The sequence below is a fragment of the Podarcis melisellensis genome, assembly GCF_964234715.1.
Source record: "Podarcis melisellensis genome assembly, chromosome: 17".
Taxonomy (NCBI): domain Eukaryota; kingdom Metazoa; phylum Chordata; class Lepidosauria; order Squamata; family Lacertidae; genus Podarcis; species Podarcis melisellensis.
In genome coordinates, this window is record NC_138534.1 from 12,555,639 (window position 1) to 12,569,587 (window position 13,949).

Below are 13,949 nucleotides of genomic sequence, written 5' to 3' on the forward strand. Positions count from 1 at the left end.
AACACAGAATATTTGACTTCATATTCATGAATCAAAGACAGTATTACAACTGTAAAATCACAACAAACAAGCTTGAGCATGGACAGAATTCAGTTAACCAGTACCCTGGTTAGTTTCCAGGTCTAACTAAATGTTGCAAGTGTAATAAAAGTGGATTAGGGAGGGGGAGATTTGAGGCAGAGAAGTTATGGGGTAGAGGGGTAATTCCCCCCTGCATTTCTGATTCCAAGCAATTTTTCCTACCCTCAGCACCACAAACATGTCATTTATTTTGCAAACAATGTGATAGGGTGGGTCGTTGGACGTTGATTACCACTATTCACATTTCCATGTAACATTTTCAGTTGACAAATACTGTGTGTGATTCCTTTCTGTTCCATTGGGGCAATTCTCACTTCACTTTTTGTAATCAAGCACTATGTGTACACTCAGATTCAAAATACACACGGGCCACAAAAAAGGCAGTATATGCACATGTACTTTTCTCCATTTGTCCTTAAAATACATGCATATAGGGAACCACATTCTTCTTTCTCACAGCCTGCATGTGACTTGAGAAACAAATCTATTTTTTGTGTGTATTCCCAATCAGCATTTCAAAGCATTCCATTCAGGTTCCTTAAAAAATGCAAAAACTCAAACCACACTTTGCTTCATTCTTTATTATCCCTCCTTTCCCCCATATTCTGAATCCAATTACACAGAGTTGGGATGCCGATAAAGGAAAGACATCAGCTTCATATAGTTTAATAATAATAATAATAGATATATTGCTGGCAAGCTGAGTTGTAAAGGAACCTTTTTAAAGGCAAATATAAACATAGGATAAATAAGATAGCCTTGAAATCTTTCTTGGGAAGGTTAATTGTTTTTGAACAATGTTTCGTGGCAATTAGTGCCACTTTCACTACTTATTCTAAGAATCTGGATGCGGGAAATGTACATACCTTTGACCTTAGAAATATACATGGATAATAGCAGTAATAGATGTTAAGCAATGCAGAGTGGAGTTCATGGTTACAGCAGGAGAAACATCTGGGTCCTGGAGGTGGGAGACACATGTGGGATAAACGAGAAAAGATACAAGAACTCATCGTACATATTTCTGGTTTTGCTTCTTAGCAAAATGGGGACAGGGGTGTGAGAGCAGCTATCAAGAGAGGACAACAGCTTGGGATGGAAATTGCCACAACTTTATTGATTACAGATGTCTGAAGGCTTTGGTATAGGCACTGGGGATGCATCCACTGGATCAAGCAACCCAATTTCTGGTTGATTTCTTCACCAGAACCCCCTAGGATGCAGATCAAATAGGGAGAACTCCCTAGGATGCTCTTTTGGGGAGTTCTGAGGTCCATTGGCCACCATCTTGGCCTTCAGACAAAACTCCCCCCCAAGCCCCTTTACCAGGATACTCTGATAATTTGTTCCAGTTGGATAGACTGCGAAGTCATTCTGTCTTATGCTGTCCATAAGCGTCAATATGCCATTTTCACCATTCTCAGCAAATGCATTTGTTATGCTCCAAATGTTGGGATTACTGTATTTTTCGCTCTATAAGACGCACATTTTCCCCTCCAAAAATTAAGGGGAAATGTGTGTGCGTCTTATGGAGCGAATGCAGGCTCCTTGGCTTCAGCGATAGCAATGCAAAGACTTCGAAGTGTTCCCGACGTGCTCCGAAGGCTTCGGGTTGCCTTCACTGAAGCCAGGAGAGTCTTGCTCTCCAGGCTTCAGCGAAAGGAACCCAAAGCCTCCGGAGGCTTCGGGTTCCTTTCGCTGAAGGGTATGTGCCCCTTCAGCTAAGGTGCAACACCCCTTCAGCTAAGCAGGAGGAGAAATGGAAGGGGCTCCGTTTCTCCTGCCGCTTCGCTGAAGGTGCGCTGCGCAGAGAGGGGAAGATTTTTCCCCCTTGTTCTCCCCCTCTAAAATAAGCTGCGTCCTATGGTCAGGTGCATCCTATAGAGCGAAAAATACGGTACATGCTCACTCCTGGTCTTTAAAACATGGGGGCGGGGGATGTAATGCAATCTTCTGATTTCATTTTGTTATCACTGAAACAGAATTATATTATTATGTTTCATTATTATGCTGTTTGTTGTTTCTCTGTAACACATGGTTTTTCTCTTTTCTGTGCTTGTATTTCAGTTGCGTTCAAGTATAGAGCTTGACCAGGACATTCTCAATGACTGTCTCACGATCCAGCCTCTCCAACCTTCTGCATCTCCCCAGGGCACTTCTGAAAGCACTGTCAGACAATCTCCAGGACCTGTGCATGACATTTACACAGGTAAGGTATAGAGGGAAAGGGAAAGAAACGTTATGTACAGGGTAGGGTTCCAGGAAATAATTTTGTTGCCCATAAAAGCAAAGGAACGGACAATAAAAATGAACTGACAATAAAAGCAAAACAATTTTAGTCTGGAGTCAGTATGAAAGTTTCATGAAGGATACAAGTAGGATCACGAAAAAGGAAAGAACTGTAAAGCCCAATTAAATTTACAGGGAGAAAATTAAGAGCAATTTCCGCAAGAAACCAAAGGGAGTTTACGGTATCATCTTGGAAAACATCTTAATTCAGTTTAATCCAGGCCTCAAAGCCAAAAATGAAGCTTCGGGCACCCCTATCACTCTTATGGGAAAACATTTTTAAGGCTGTAAGTTTTTCTCTTTTTGAGAGACATGGATGGAATTACAGATATAGAAGCCCCTCCTGAGTGGATATATGCATGATATACATGCCTTTAAAGTTGCTTGGAGGAGGAAATAAAAGGGATTCCCTTCCCTTCTGTGGTTTTAGGAACAGTGATTTTATTAGGAATATGGCAGGCATTGAAGGAGTGTCCCTAGGAAAGGAATGTACAGACTTCCAAAAGGATGGGAGATGTAACAAATGAGAGAAGGTAAATGAAAAAAAAACCTAGACTGAGACTTGAATTCCTCTCAGGATAATTGTGATGGCCTGGGATTCAGATTCAGATGCTTAACCTGAGGGATCCCAGCCTGCACAGGATTCCCCGTCTCCAGAACCAGCTGAGCCGGGGCTGGGGCATGAGCCTGAAGGGTCCTCACCTGTGCTGGATCCTCAGGTGCAGGCACCAGCTGAGTCTGCTCTGGCTCCTGAGGTGATGGAGGACCCACTGCCTGCAGGTGCTCCACTCTCAGCCCCGTCAGAGGAAGCTGAGGTTGCCTCTGGGTCCGGTAACCCTCCCGCCTCTCCTGAGCTGCAGAGGCTCAGGACAGAGAGGCGGAGGGAACTAAGTTCCCACAGGAGGAGTGCTCACCTCCAGGCCAGGAGAGGCGAGTCACCTGAGGTTCGGGGCCGTCCTATGCCTCGGGGCATATAAAAGCCAGCCAGCCCCAGTCCCAAGTTGCGGGAGCAACGTTGGTGGTTGTCAGTCCCTGCCTGAACCCTGCCCAGCACCCAGCTTCAACTTTTACGGACTGCCTTCATATTGCTTCATCATCCACAGACTGGACTTGGACCTTGCCTCTTGATTAACCCCCGGGACCAGCACAATAATCATAGAAAACTCCCTTATATTGAGCCAGACCATTAATCTATCTGGCTCATTATGATCTGCACTAATTAGGCGAGTAGAGTTTCTGACGGGACACGGGTGGCGCTATGGGTAAAACCTCAGCGCCTAGGGCTTGCCGATCGTCAGGTCGGCGGTTCAAATCCCCGCGACGGGGTGCGCTCCCGTTGCTCGGTCCCAGCGCCTGCCAACCTAGCAGTTCGAAAGCAAGTAGATAAATAGGGACCGCTTACTAGCGGGAAGGTAAACGGCGTTTCCGTGTGCTGCGCTGGTGCTGGCTCTCCAGAGCAGCTTCGTCACGCTGGCTACGTGACCCGGAAGTGTCTGTTGACAGCGCTGGCCCCCGGCCTCTTAAGTGAGATGGGCGCACAACCCTAGAGTCAGACACAACTGGCCCGTACGGGCAGGGGTACCTTTACCTTTACCTAGAGTTTCTGACAGGGTTTTCCCACCCTCACCCTACATGGAAACACCAGGGAGCGAATCTGGGACTTGTAATAGGCAGGGCATGTGATTTATCCCGATTCATGGCCCTTCTTCCAAAGGAGGATGGCAATACTCTGCCTTTACTTTATATTTAATGCCTATGGAGGAGGTCATTTGGGTCACTGCAGATTACTATACAGGGCTGAGAAAAAACTGCACTTGTTTAAATTACCCCTTATATGCAATTATTAAAAGTAAGCACAACCTGTCCGTCATTGCAACCGGTCACAGATTTAGCGGCAGTAAAGAGCAATTCAGTATCAAATGATGGGTTAACTGATACAGACACAATTTGTTTTCTTTCCCTCCCGCTGGTGCCAGACTAAACTGGCTAAAATCAAATGAGGGATATGCAATGCACCCAGGACAACTTGATGATAGTGAGGAAGCTGATGCATGAAAAATGTTATTATATAACGACTGAAGATTCATTGGACCCCTCGCTGCTTTAGTTAGCCAGCTTTTTATAATCCCCATGAATAGTCTCTGCTGCGACCCTCACAATCATTTTGAAAACTAACTAAAAGAGGGGGGGAAGCACCAATGAAATTCCTACATGCTGCTAGCATGCATAGCAATAATGGGGGACCTGCTGTGAAACAATATAGAACATGTCAGAGATGCCGGAGGAAAGGGTGAAGTTCGCGATGGAGCTCCGTCCTGGTCCCAAGAGGTCACAGCTGTTTCTTTGGCTGGCTGATATCCTTTAGGTTTGCCTTCAGATATTTCTAGTGATTGGCAGCTGGAACAATTGATTAACTGAGGCAGATGAACATATTGGAAACTCTTATTGCTTTTGTGATTAAGAGCCAGCAGAATCCCCAAAGCAATAAATTGTGGGATCTGGATTAAAATCTGTCTTGCTAAAAGTGAAGGTCATTACATTAGATTGCTGCCATTCAAAAGATTGCTGGCTCTTATCTGGTTCAGAAGATTGTCGTTTGCCTTCTGAGTTCTTGTCTTATGTAAAAAGGAAATATTTATACTGTAGTCATTTATGCCAATGCCATTTAAAACTCATAGCCCACAAGATCCTAAACAGTTCTACAGATTTGAATAGAACAGCTTTAGTTTTAGTTGCACAGCTGTATTCCTGGGTGACTCTGGAAATGGAACTTTGGATATTTTTGTCCTGCTAGTGAACTATATAAGAACAAATACTACTTTTATATATTATTAATCCTAACTGCTGCGTTACTTGGCCAGGTAAACAACAATGACTTCTTTTTCTTTCTTTCTTTTAAACTAAAAGGCTATTCAAATTATATTTGCATGTCATAATTAAATATTTGAGTTGCTTAGTCAACTTCATCCACAACAAATAGATTAATGAAGCAACAGCATAAATATATTTATCCTCAGATTTTTATACATTTATTTATTTATTTATTTATTTATTTAAATCACTTCATATACCGCCCTTTATTGGCAGATCCCAGAGTGGTGTACATTAAAAACGTAATTTGCATAGCATAATAATAATAAAACAATCCCAGCCTCACCCCGCTCTGGCAGACACCATGTCACCGCCCTGGGAGACAGCTGCTGTTGTTGAATAGAAACACTTGTTCTTGGAAGGAAGGTCCATTTTAATAGATTGTCATTATGGCCCCTGTAGCATCTTCACTTTCAGGGCAAATGGCATCTGGTGGGGTGATTTTCACTGGTACTTCAGGATGGAAGGAAAGGGTCAACCTTCTTCACCTTCGTCAAGATGCCAGTCCATATGGGAGGAGCCCTGTGCGTCTATCACTTAAAAAGCTAGGTAAAGGTAAAGGGACCCCTGACCATTAGCTCCAGTCATGACCGACTCTGGGGTTGCGGCACTCATCTCGCTTTATTGGCTGAGGGAGCCGGCATACAGCTTCCGGGTCATGTGGCCAGCATGACTAAGCCGCTTCTGGCGAACCAGAGCAGTGCACGGAAACGCCGTTTACCTTCCCACTGGACTGGTACCTATTTATCTACTTGCACTTTGACGTGCTTTCGAACTGCTAGGTTGGCAGGAGCTGGGACCGAACAACGGGAGCTCACCCCATTGCAGGGAATCGAACCGCCAACCTTCTGATCGGCAAGTCCTAGGCTCTGTGGTTTAACCCACAGTGCCACCCACATCCCTACGTAAAAAGCTACACACACACACAATTGTGCAGGTAACACAGTATAATGTCATCATGCACAGCAGAGCTCTGAGTTGATTTCTCTATCAATTTAACAACAAAACAGCGGAAACCCCCAAACCGACCCTTTATTTTGACACTGATTTGTTTAAGTCCACCTGCAGCCCTGAGAGACACCTGGAAGGCTCCCAGTTTGAGGAGGATTTTTCGGCCTATGAAAGCCCCATTTTATGGCTGCTTAGACATTTAAGTGGGGAGACAGCAACACTTTTGCACTTTGATTATTCTAAAAGGAGGTAGATGATGTCTTTTTTTATGTGAAAAAGATTGACAGAGAACCATAATTTAAGAATAATATACCCATGGAAATGAATTACGACATTATTGGTAGTTTGCAGGAGGAAAGGTGGCAATTCTCCATTTCAGAAAGGTTCTTTAAATTACAGAGTACTTTCTGTGCTAAGATGGGAAGAAACTTTTTTTTAAAAAAAGAAGCTTTGATTTGGAAGCAGTTTGAGAATGCAAACTCTCATTTCTTAATTGTGTGCAAGGTGACGTCGTCCATCACCTCTACATGATTTCTTCTTAAAAGCTTTTGGGAAGTATAAATGTGAAACTTCATAAACACAATGCATGTGAGGAGCCATGTTTCAGGTGGACAGCTCTTGTGTTTGATGCCTCTATATGATGAGGTTCATTCTTCCTGCCACAGTTACTGTCATTTAAATACAAATTATTATATATATAACTTTAGCTTCAATGCAGAAATTTTCTGCTGATTTAAATCCTGCAGCATAAACATCACAAGGATAAGATGAAAACAGCAAAGAGCTATTATCTTCCCAAATGGCTGATTTCTCTTTTGAAGAGATTACAACACTATAGGCCTTGAGTTTTCTGAAGGTGCAGGAAAGGAGCTGTTGGGATGAGAATGAAGAGATGGGAGCAATTAAATAGATTAAAACAGGCCATCAATGTATTAATAAAATATTAATATGTAAAATGCGTATAAGCCTTGCAAACAAAGCCACTTCCGACATCAGGAGGAGGTGGGGTTGCGGGCTTCACGCCCCCAACACACGCGGAGGCTGGTTTCCAGCCCCCGTGTGATCAGGGGAATCCGCAGGCCGTGTCATCCCCTGAGCCAGCCAATCAGCTGGCTAGGAGTGTGTGGCTAGGAGTGCGGCCCCGGGATCTCCCTCTTTTTCCTGCACAGCTGCTGTTATTTCCCACCCGCCTGTCCCTTAAGGTTTCTCTTTTGACCTTGTTATGGACCTGGGTTGGTTGCCATTAAGGGTCCTGGTAGGAATTTTTTCCACTTGGTAAATTGGCACCAGCTATTTGGTTTTTCGCCTACCTCATAGCAAATCGTCACAACTCCTTTGGTTTTGGTGGTTAGGCATTGGTAGGGGTATTGTTATGTAGATGTGTTGGGGGGGGGAGTGCCATCACCTCCCCCAAATATTGAAGGGTAGTCCAATAAAGGATTCCGGGGGGCATGGCCTCGTCCGAAGCCTATGGAGGTCAGGGCCTAAAGTGCGCCCCCAAGCGGTGACCCCGGGGGAGTCCCTAGTTGATGTGCATCAACAGGGCTCCCCCCGCTGGTGTTAACCTTTCCTGGACTTTAAGCAAACAGGCTGAAGCCGGATAGTTGGATAGGACCAATGCCTAAGCCAATACCACTCTTTACCTGTAACCAATAAAGTTGTGGCCAATTTTAGCCCATTAACCTAATACAATGGTGTCGCGTGTCTTTATTTCTATTGGGGGGAGGCGGGAACTCGCCACGCAATTAAGTCCTGCAGTAACAATTTAGGTAGTTCTAGAGGGAGGCTCATGTTGCCCTTGGTAGGCTAGGGATTCCCTACGATGGCTCTATCAGTTCTGGAATTCTATGCGCAGGTCTGGTCTCTGGCATCCATCCATCTCGGCAGACGATGGAGGAGGGTGCCTTTGGGGGGAGGGAATCAAACTGTAGGAAGGTTGCAGTGTCTGCTGTGGCTGTAGAGACATGTTTAGTTGCAGCTGGGGCGGATGAAAGTGTCTGGTTGTGCTGCTGCAGACGTCCCATGACATTTCTTCTCTCTGTGCTCCACCCAGCGGTTATTTCTCCTCTGGTCACTGTTAGTTTCTGTTTCTCACTGAGCAGCTGCTGGGAGTCACAGGACTCTGTTTACATTCCAGAGACCTTGCAGTCTCACGGGAAAGGGAGACAGGATATGACGTTAGTGGCTTCCTGTTTCCTTTGTTCCCTTGTTTCAGTTGCTCTCTGCTCTCCCAGGGAGAGGATGTATATTTCTTTGCTCTCTGCGAAGCTAGAAAATAAAGCATAGCAATGTAGCTCATACTGTCTCATCCTTCCCTGTGCTGGGAACTCTGCTAGGAGGATGTGCCTTGGAGCCGCATCAAAGGCTCGAGGTCGTTAAACACGTTGGGAGGCGATTCCAAAAATGAGCCTTATCAGCTTGGCTGAGCTGAGGTTCCGACAGTCACTGCTATGAATGCATGCCTTGAATGCCTGTCTGCAGGCACTGAGGTCGCCTGCAAGGGATTCCCATCTGGCAGAGTTGATGTGGCCAGCCTTCATGTCTTCATGTTTACAGACATCTTTGTAATGCAGAGTTGCTCTGCCAACAGGCATGATGCCTGAAGCCCCATAGAGCACATCCTTGGGGATCCTGCCATCTTCCATTCTGTGTGCATGACCAAGCCAGTGTAGACGTCGCTGAGACAGGAGTGCAAACATGCTGAGGATGTGGGCCTAGAAGAGCACATCTTTGTTTTAAACTCTGTCCTGCCATGTGATACTCCAAATCTTCATGATACAGCACATGTGGAAGGTGTTGAGGTGTCACTTCTGATGGTTGTCAGTTGCCCAGGACTCAGTTCCATAAAGCAACATGCTCAACACTCTTCCTTTACAATTTTTTTTAAAAAGAATATTATTAAAATAATTCAACATTAATACATACATGTTACGAATATACAAACATACATTTCATACAATCCTTAAGAATATTCATACATATCCAACTCAATCTCACAAATACTTCATTTTCCCACCACCATCCCTCACCCCTCAGCCCACCCCGTGATAAACTTCCAATCTACTCAATTGTCATTTCTTTCCGCTTCTATTACTTTCTTTCACATACTTTTAAACCATTTTTCTTCTTCTTTTTCTGTTACACATTGTTATCCACCTTATTTAGTACTTCAGTATTTATAACGGAACTTGTTTATTCTAATAGGAGTTCTGATTTTTCAATATAACGCTCTTCTTTTTGGTATTGGACGGTAGCATCACATTCTCCCATACTCTTTTGGAGAGGTGAGCCATTGCTCTGGCTGCCTTGCCAATATGCTTACCCAGTTCAGCACTGGTGGAGAGCTGATCTTTTTCATGCCTAGTTGTGGCCTTTCCAGAAACATCTGGCTGCTGATGAAAGCAGAATTTCGGGCAAGAGCAACCCCTAGCCTGATCTGGCAGGGCTCTTCAGATACTCCGTTCATCGGCTGTAAGAATCATAGCATAATTCTACTACATCCGTCTTTGGCAGGCCAAGCCCTGCAGATGGGTTTGGATGGCAGCGCTGGCTGGGGCTGTGGGGAGTTCAGAACATCTGGAGGGTGCCCCAGGCTTGGTGAAAGCTCTCCCACCCAGTGAACTTAGCAATATCATCCACAGTGAAATACAAGGTCCGTTACGGAACTATCAAAGACAGAATGCACCTCGTTGCTGCTCACCCGTTAGGGTCACATTCCAATGAAACATAAAATATCCACACATCTTTACAAAGGGGGCAGCCAGTTTCTCTCACTCATTTTAATGCTGTTGGTTTGCTCATAAATATTGCTCCCTATGATCCTTTTCTGAAGGCGTGACTACAAACATCCAGTTTTACTATACATATTGTAGCAGTTGTTAATTAGATTTTGCACCAGATAAACATGCCTTGCTCTTTTAACAATGCCAGTAAGCAGAGTGTTAGTGAAGAAGGCTATGTACAGCTTATTATTCCCACAAATACTTTCTAATATCAATTCCCAGTAATTATCCTAACACAATCTAGCCTGTGTCCCACAGATGACAGCAGCAGCAATTATCTCAAATGCTGATATATCTACTTTTAATCCTTTTTAGTGTATTATATCACCTGTGTAAGATTTTATAAAAGCTATCTTTAAGGATTACTGAAAATAAGTACTTGAGAATCCCTGGACCCTTGTATAAGTCCAGTCTGCTTCTGACAAAGGTGGTTTTAAATTCCTCTCTCACTTTAATCCACAAGACTTCAGTCTGCTCCTCCAAAAGGACTTTATAGTGGGGAGGGGGGACCTTCAACCCGGTGGGACCCTCCCAGTCTCTCTATCTGATCCTCTGGATTCTCCCTGGGCCATTGCTTTTCCCTGGCTAGATGTGTCCTTTAATTGTGTTAATACTGCTTACTTGCCAAGATAGAGAGAATATTATTATTGTTGTTGCTGCTGCTGCTGCTGCTCTTCTCATTGCTGTTGTTGTGATTATTTACATTTGTACAGTGGTACCTCAGGTTACATACGCTTCAGGTTACAGACTCCGCTAACCCAGAAATAGTGCTTCAGGTTAAGAACTTTGCTTCAGGATGAGAACAGAAATCGTGCTCTGGTGGCGCGGCAGCAGCAGGAGGCCCCATTAGCTAAAGTGGTGCATCAGGTTAAGGACAGTTTCAGGTTAAGTACGGACCTCCAGAACGAAGTAAGTACTTAATCCGAGGTACCACTGTATCCCAGTTTTTCTTCAAGGAGCTCAAGGTGGCTTACATAGTTCTCCTCCCCAGTTTTAGTGGGATGCGGGTGGCGCTGGGGTCTAAACCACCGAGCCTCTTGGGCTTGCCGATCAGAAGGTTGGCAGTTCAAATCCCCATGATGGGGTGAACTACCATTGTTCTGCCCCATCTCCTGCCAACCTAGCAGTTCGAAAACATGTCAAAGTGCAAGTAGATAAATAGGTACCGCTCTGGTGGGAAGGTAAATGGCGGCTGAGGTTTGCCTTGCTGTACAAAGGGGTAAACATCATCTGAAAGGTAAAGGTAAAGGGATCCATGACCATTAGGTCCAGTAGTGGCCGACTCTGGGGTTGCGGCACTCATATCGCTTTATTGGCCGAGGGAGCCAGCGTACAGCTTCCAGGTCATGTGGCCAGCATGACTAAGCCGCTTCTGGTGAACCAGAGCAGCGCACGGAAACACCATTTACCTTCCCACCAGAGCGGTACCTATTTATCTACTTGCACTTTGACATGTTTTCGAACTGCTAGGTTGGCAGGAGCTGGGACCGAGCAACGGGAGCTCACCCCATCACGGGGATTCGAACCGCCGACCTTCTGATTGGCAAGTCCTAGGCTCTGTGGTTTAATCCACAGCGCCACCCGTGTCCCATCATCTTACTCATGTTGAAAACTCCTGGTGTAGTGAAAGCAAAGCCTCCTATTTGCAGCCGAAGACTGAATTAAGATGCTCACTTGAGGAATCTGAAGATGTGTGAATGTTTTTGCTCTCCTTGCAGCGGCCCTGTTCTCCAACACCCACGCCAGTCAAAATGGAGCTGCTACGGGCTCCCTGCCCGCATCCCACTCGGTGAGCCATGCTTCTTCAGGGCACAATGTGCATGGCAGCCCCCACAACCCACCAACCCAGGTGCCCCCTCTCACAACAGGGGCCTCAGAAACAGAGAGGTAAGGCCACGAATGGGGGGGGGTATTTTTTCCATCCTGTCTCACTTAATCAGACCAAAGGGAGTCGTCTTGGGGATGCTGGCTCAGGATTTCCAAAACAATGAAAAATCTGAGCCATAGTGTCTAAAACCACTGAAATTCCTTACATTTCTAAAGAAGTGTATTGCATGCAAGTAAAAGACATCTGATGTGTTCTGTACAGCTCTGATATTCACAAATAAGAGACCACTCTTTAAAATAAGGACATTCCCTAAACTTATTGACATATAATCATTCTTGGTCACATTTACTACCAATCTGATATATGGCTGATTTGTGATGACTCCAGTTGTCCCATAGCTCAGATTTGCTTAAACGATGATCACCATCCACCACACCATCAAATTCAGAACCTACCAAACCTCTGAGATTAATAATGTCTTGGGCAGGGCCAGTCCTTCCATTAGATGGAGTGTGACTACTGCCTCAGGTAACAGATGCTGGTGGGGGTGGGATTAATGGCAGCCTCCCACCTTTCCTCCTGAACCCAGCTGGATTGCCACCCTCTGATGGAGGACAGAGCTGGGAGTCCTGTGATTTATTTATTCCTTTCATTTTTTACATGATCCAAGGATGGAGCATATCAGATATAATATCAAGCAATACAACAACCCCATCAAAAACAATAAAACTCTCTCTCTATATGTGTGTGTGTGTGTGTGTGTGTGTGTGTGGTTTAACTACTTTTCCTTACTGCAGAAGAAATACATCATAGACCCACATCACCAACACCTGCCTAAAAAGGCAAGTTTTCAGCTGATGCCAAAATCAACCAATGACAATGTCAGACAGATTTTAAAATAGAAGACATTCCTATTCCAAAGCCTGCTGGCTCATTCACTCCCCAAACCTTCAATCACAATATACTGAGGCCCTAAATAGGTAAAGGTAAAGGGACCCCTGACCATTAGGTCCAGTTGTGGCTGACTCTGGGGTTGCGGCGCTCATCTCACTTCATTGGCCGAGGGAGCCGGCGTACAGCTTCCGGGTCATGTGGCCAGCATGACTAAGCTGCTTCTGGCGAACCAGAGCAGCGCACAGAAACGCCGTTTACCTTCCCGCCTGAGCGGTACCTATTTATCTACTTGCACTTTGATGTGCTTTTGAACTGCTAGGTTGGCAGGAGCAGGGACTGAGCAACGGGAGCTCACCACGTCGTGGGGATTTGAACCGCTGACCTTCTGATCGACAAGCCCTATGCTCTGTGGTTTAGACCACAGCGCCACCCGCGTCCCCTGAGGCCCTAAATAGCATGGAATAAATCCTTGTCGTTTCCCCCCGCACTAGTTCTGAGTTTAGCACACTTGAATGGATTTCGATGGGTTTAAATCTGCCTTGTGGCTGAACAGTGTGTCATGCATAGAATGGCATTGTAAAAGTTATTGCTTTGTCATCATTAAGCCACACTTGTAATACTGTACACAGCTGGTTTTATCATATACGTATGCAATCTGCTAATAAATGTTACATGGCTATGCATTCAAAAGGCAGCTGTAAGTGATTACTCTAGGCTGTGAGCAGCTATTTGTTGCTGATTAGATTGTGATCTCACATCTTTACTTATGTCTGGAATGTTAGACATCACAGCAAGGTAGAACTGCATTTTCCTAGATTCAGTTTTCATCTGCAAGACATATAATTAAAGGCAACAATTTTGGAAAGAAATACGTTGCAACCATTTCTTTCCTCCAGGTAGATTAAATGAGAAATTTCCTGTATCACATAATGAAAAATTAACTGCTTTTTCTAAACTAGAATGTTTGATATATGCCTCTTAAATCAACCGCTTTTCCTTTATAACCATAGACAACTGGAACATATTTTGCCGTACTGAATGTTTCTTTTTTCAGACCAGCAGAATTATTATTAATCTATTAATATTTAAGAGTTTAGTGTAAGTTTATATTCCAGAGAAATTGAAATATTAGAAATTATTCTCTGGTGCCAAATTTGCATACAAAAAGAACCTTACTAATATAGTTATCATTTTATTAAATGGTGTTAGTTATCATAGAATCATAGAATCATAGAGTTGGAAGAGACCACAAG

The 13,949-nt window shown here is 44.5% G+C and overlaps 1 protein-coding gene across 4 annotated transcripts in view; it reads left to right on the forward strand.

Moving 5' to 3' along the window:
- Positions 1-13,949, forward strand: part of GLIS3 (GLIS family zinc finger 3) — a 183,390-nt gene that overhangs the window by 142,604 nt on the left and 26,837 nt on the right. For all 4 annotated transcript variants that reach the window (XM_081893934.1, XM_081893933.1, XM_081893935.1 and 1 more), the window contains 2 exons: positions 2,149-2,290; positions 11,693-11,861. In XM_081893934.1, the coding sequence (XP_081750060.1) occupies positions 2,149-2,290; positions 11,693-11,861 (311 nt within the window). The remainder of the gene's footprint in view (positions 1-2,148; positions 2,291-11,692; positions 11,862-13,949) is intronic.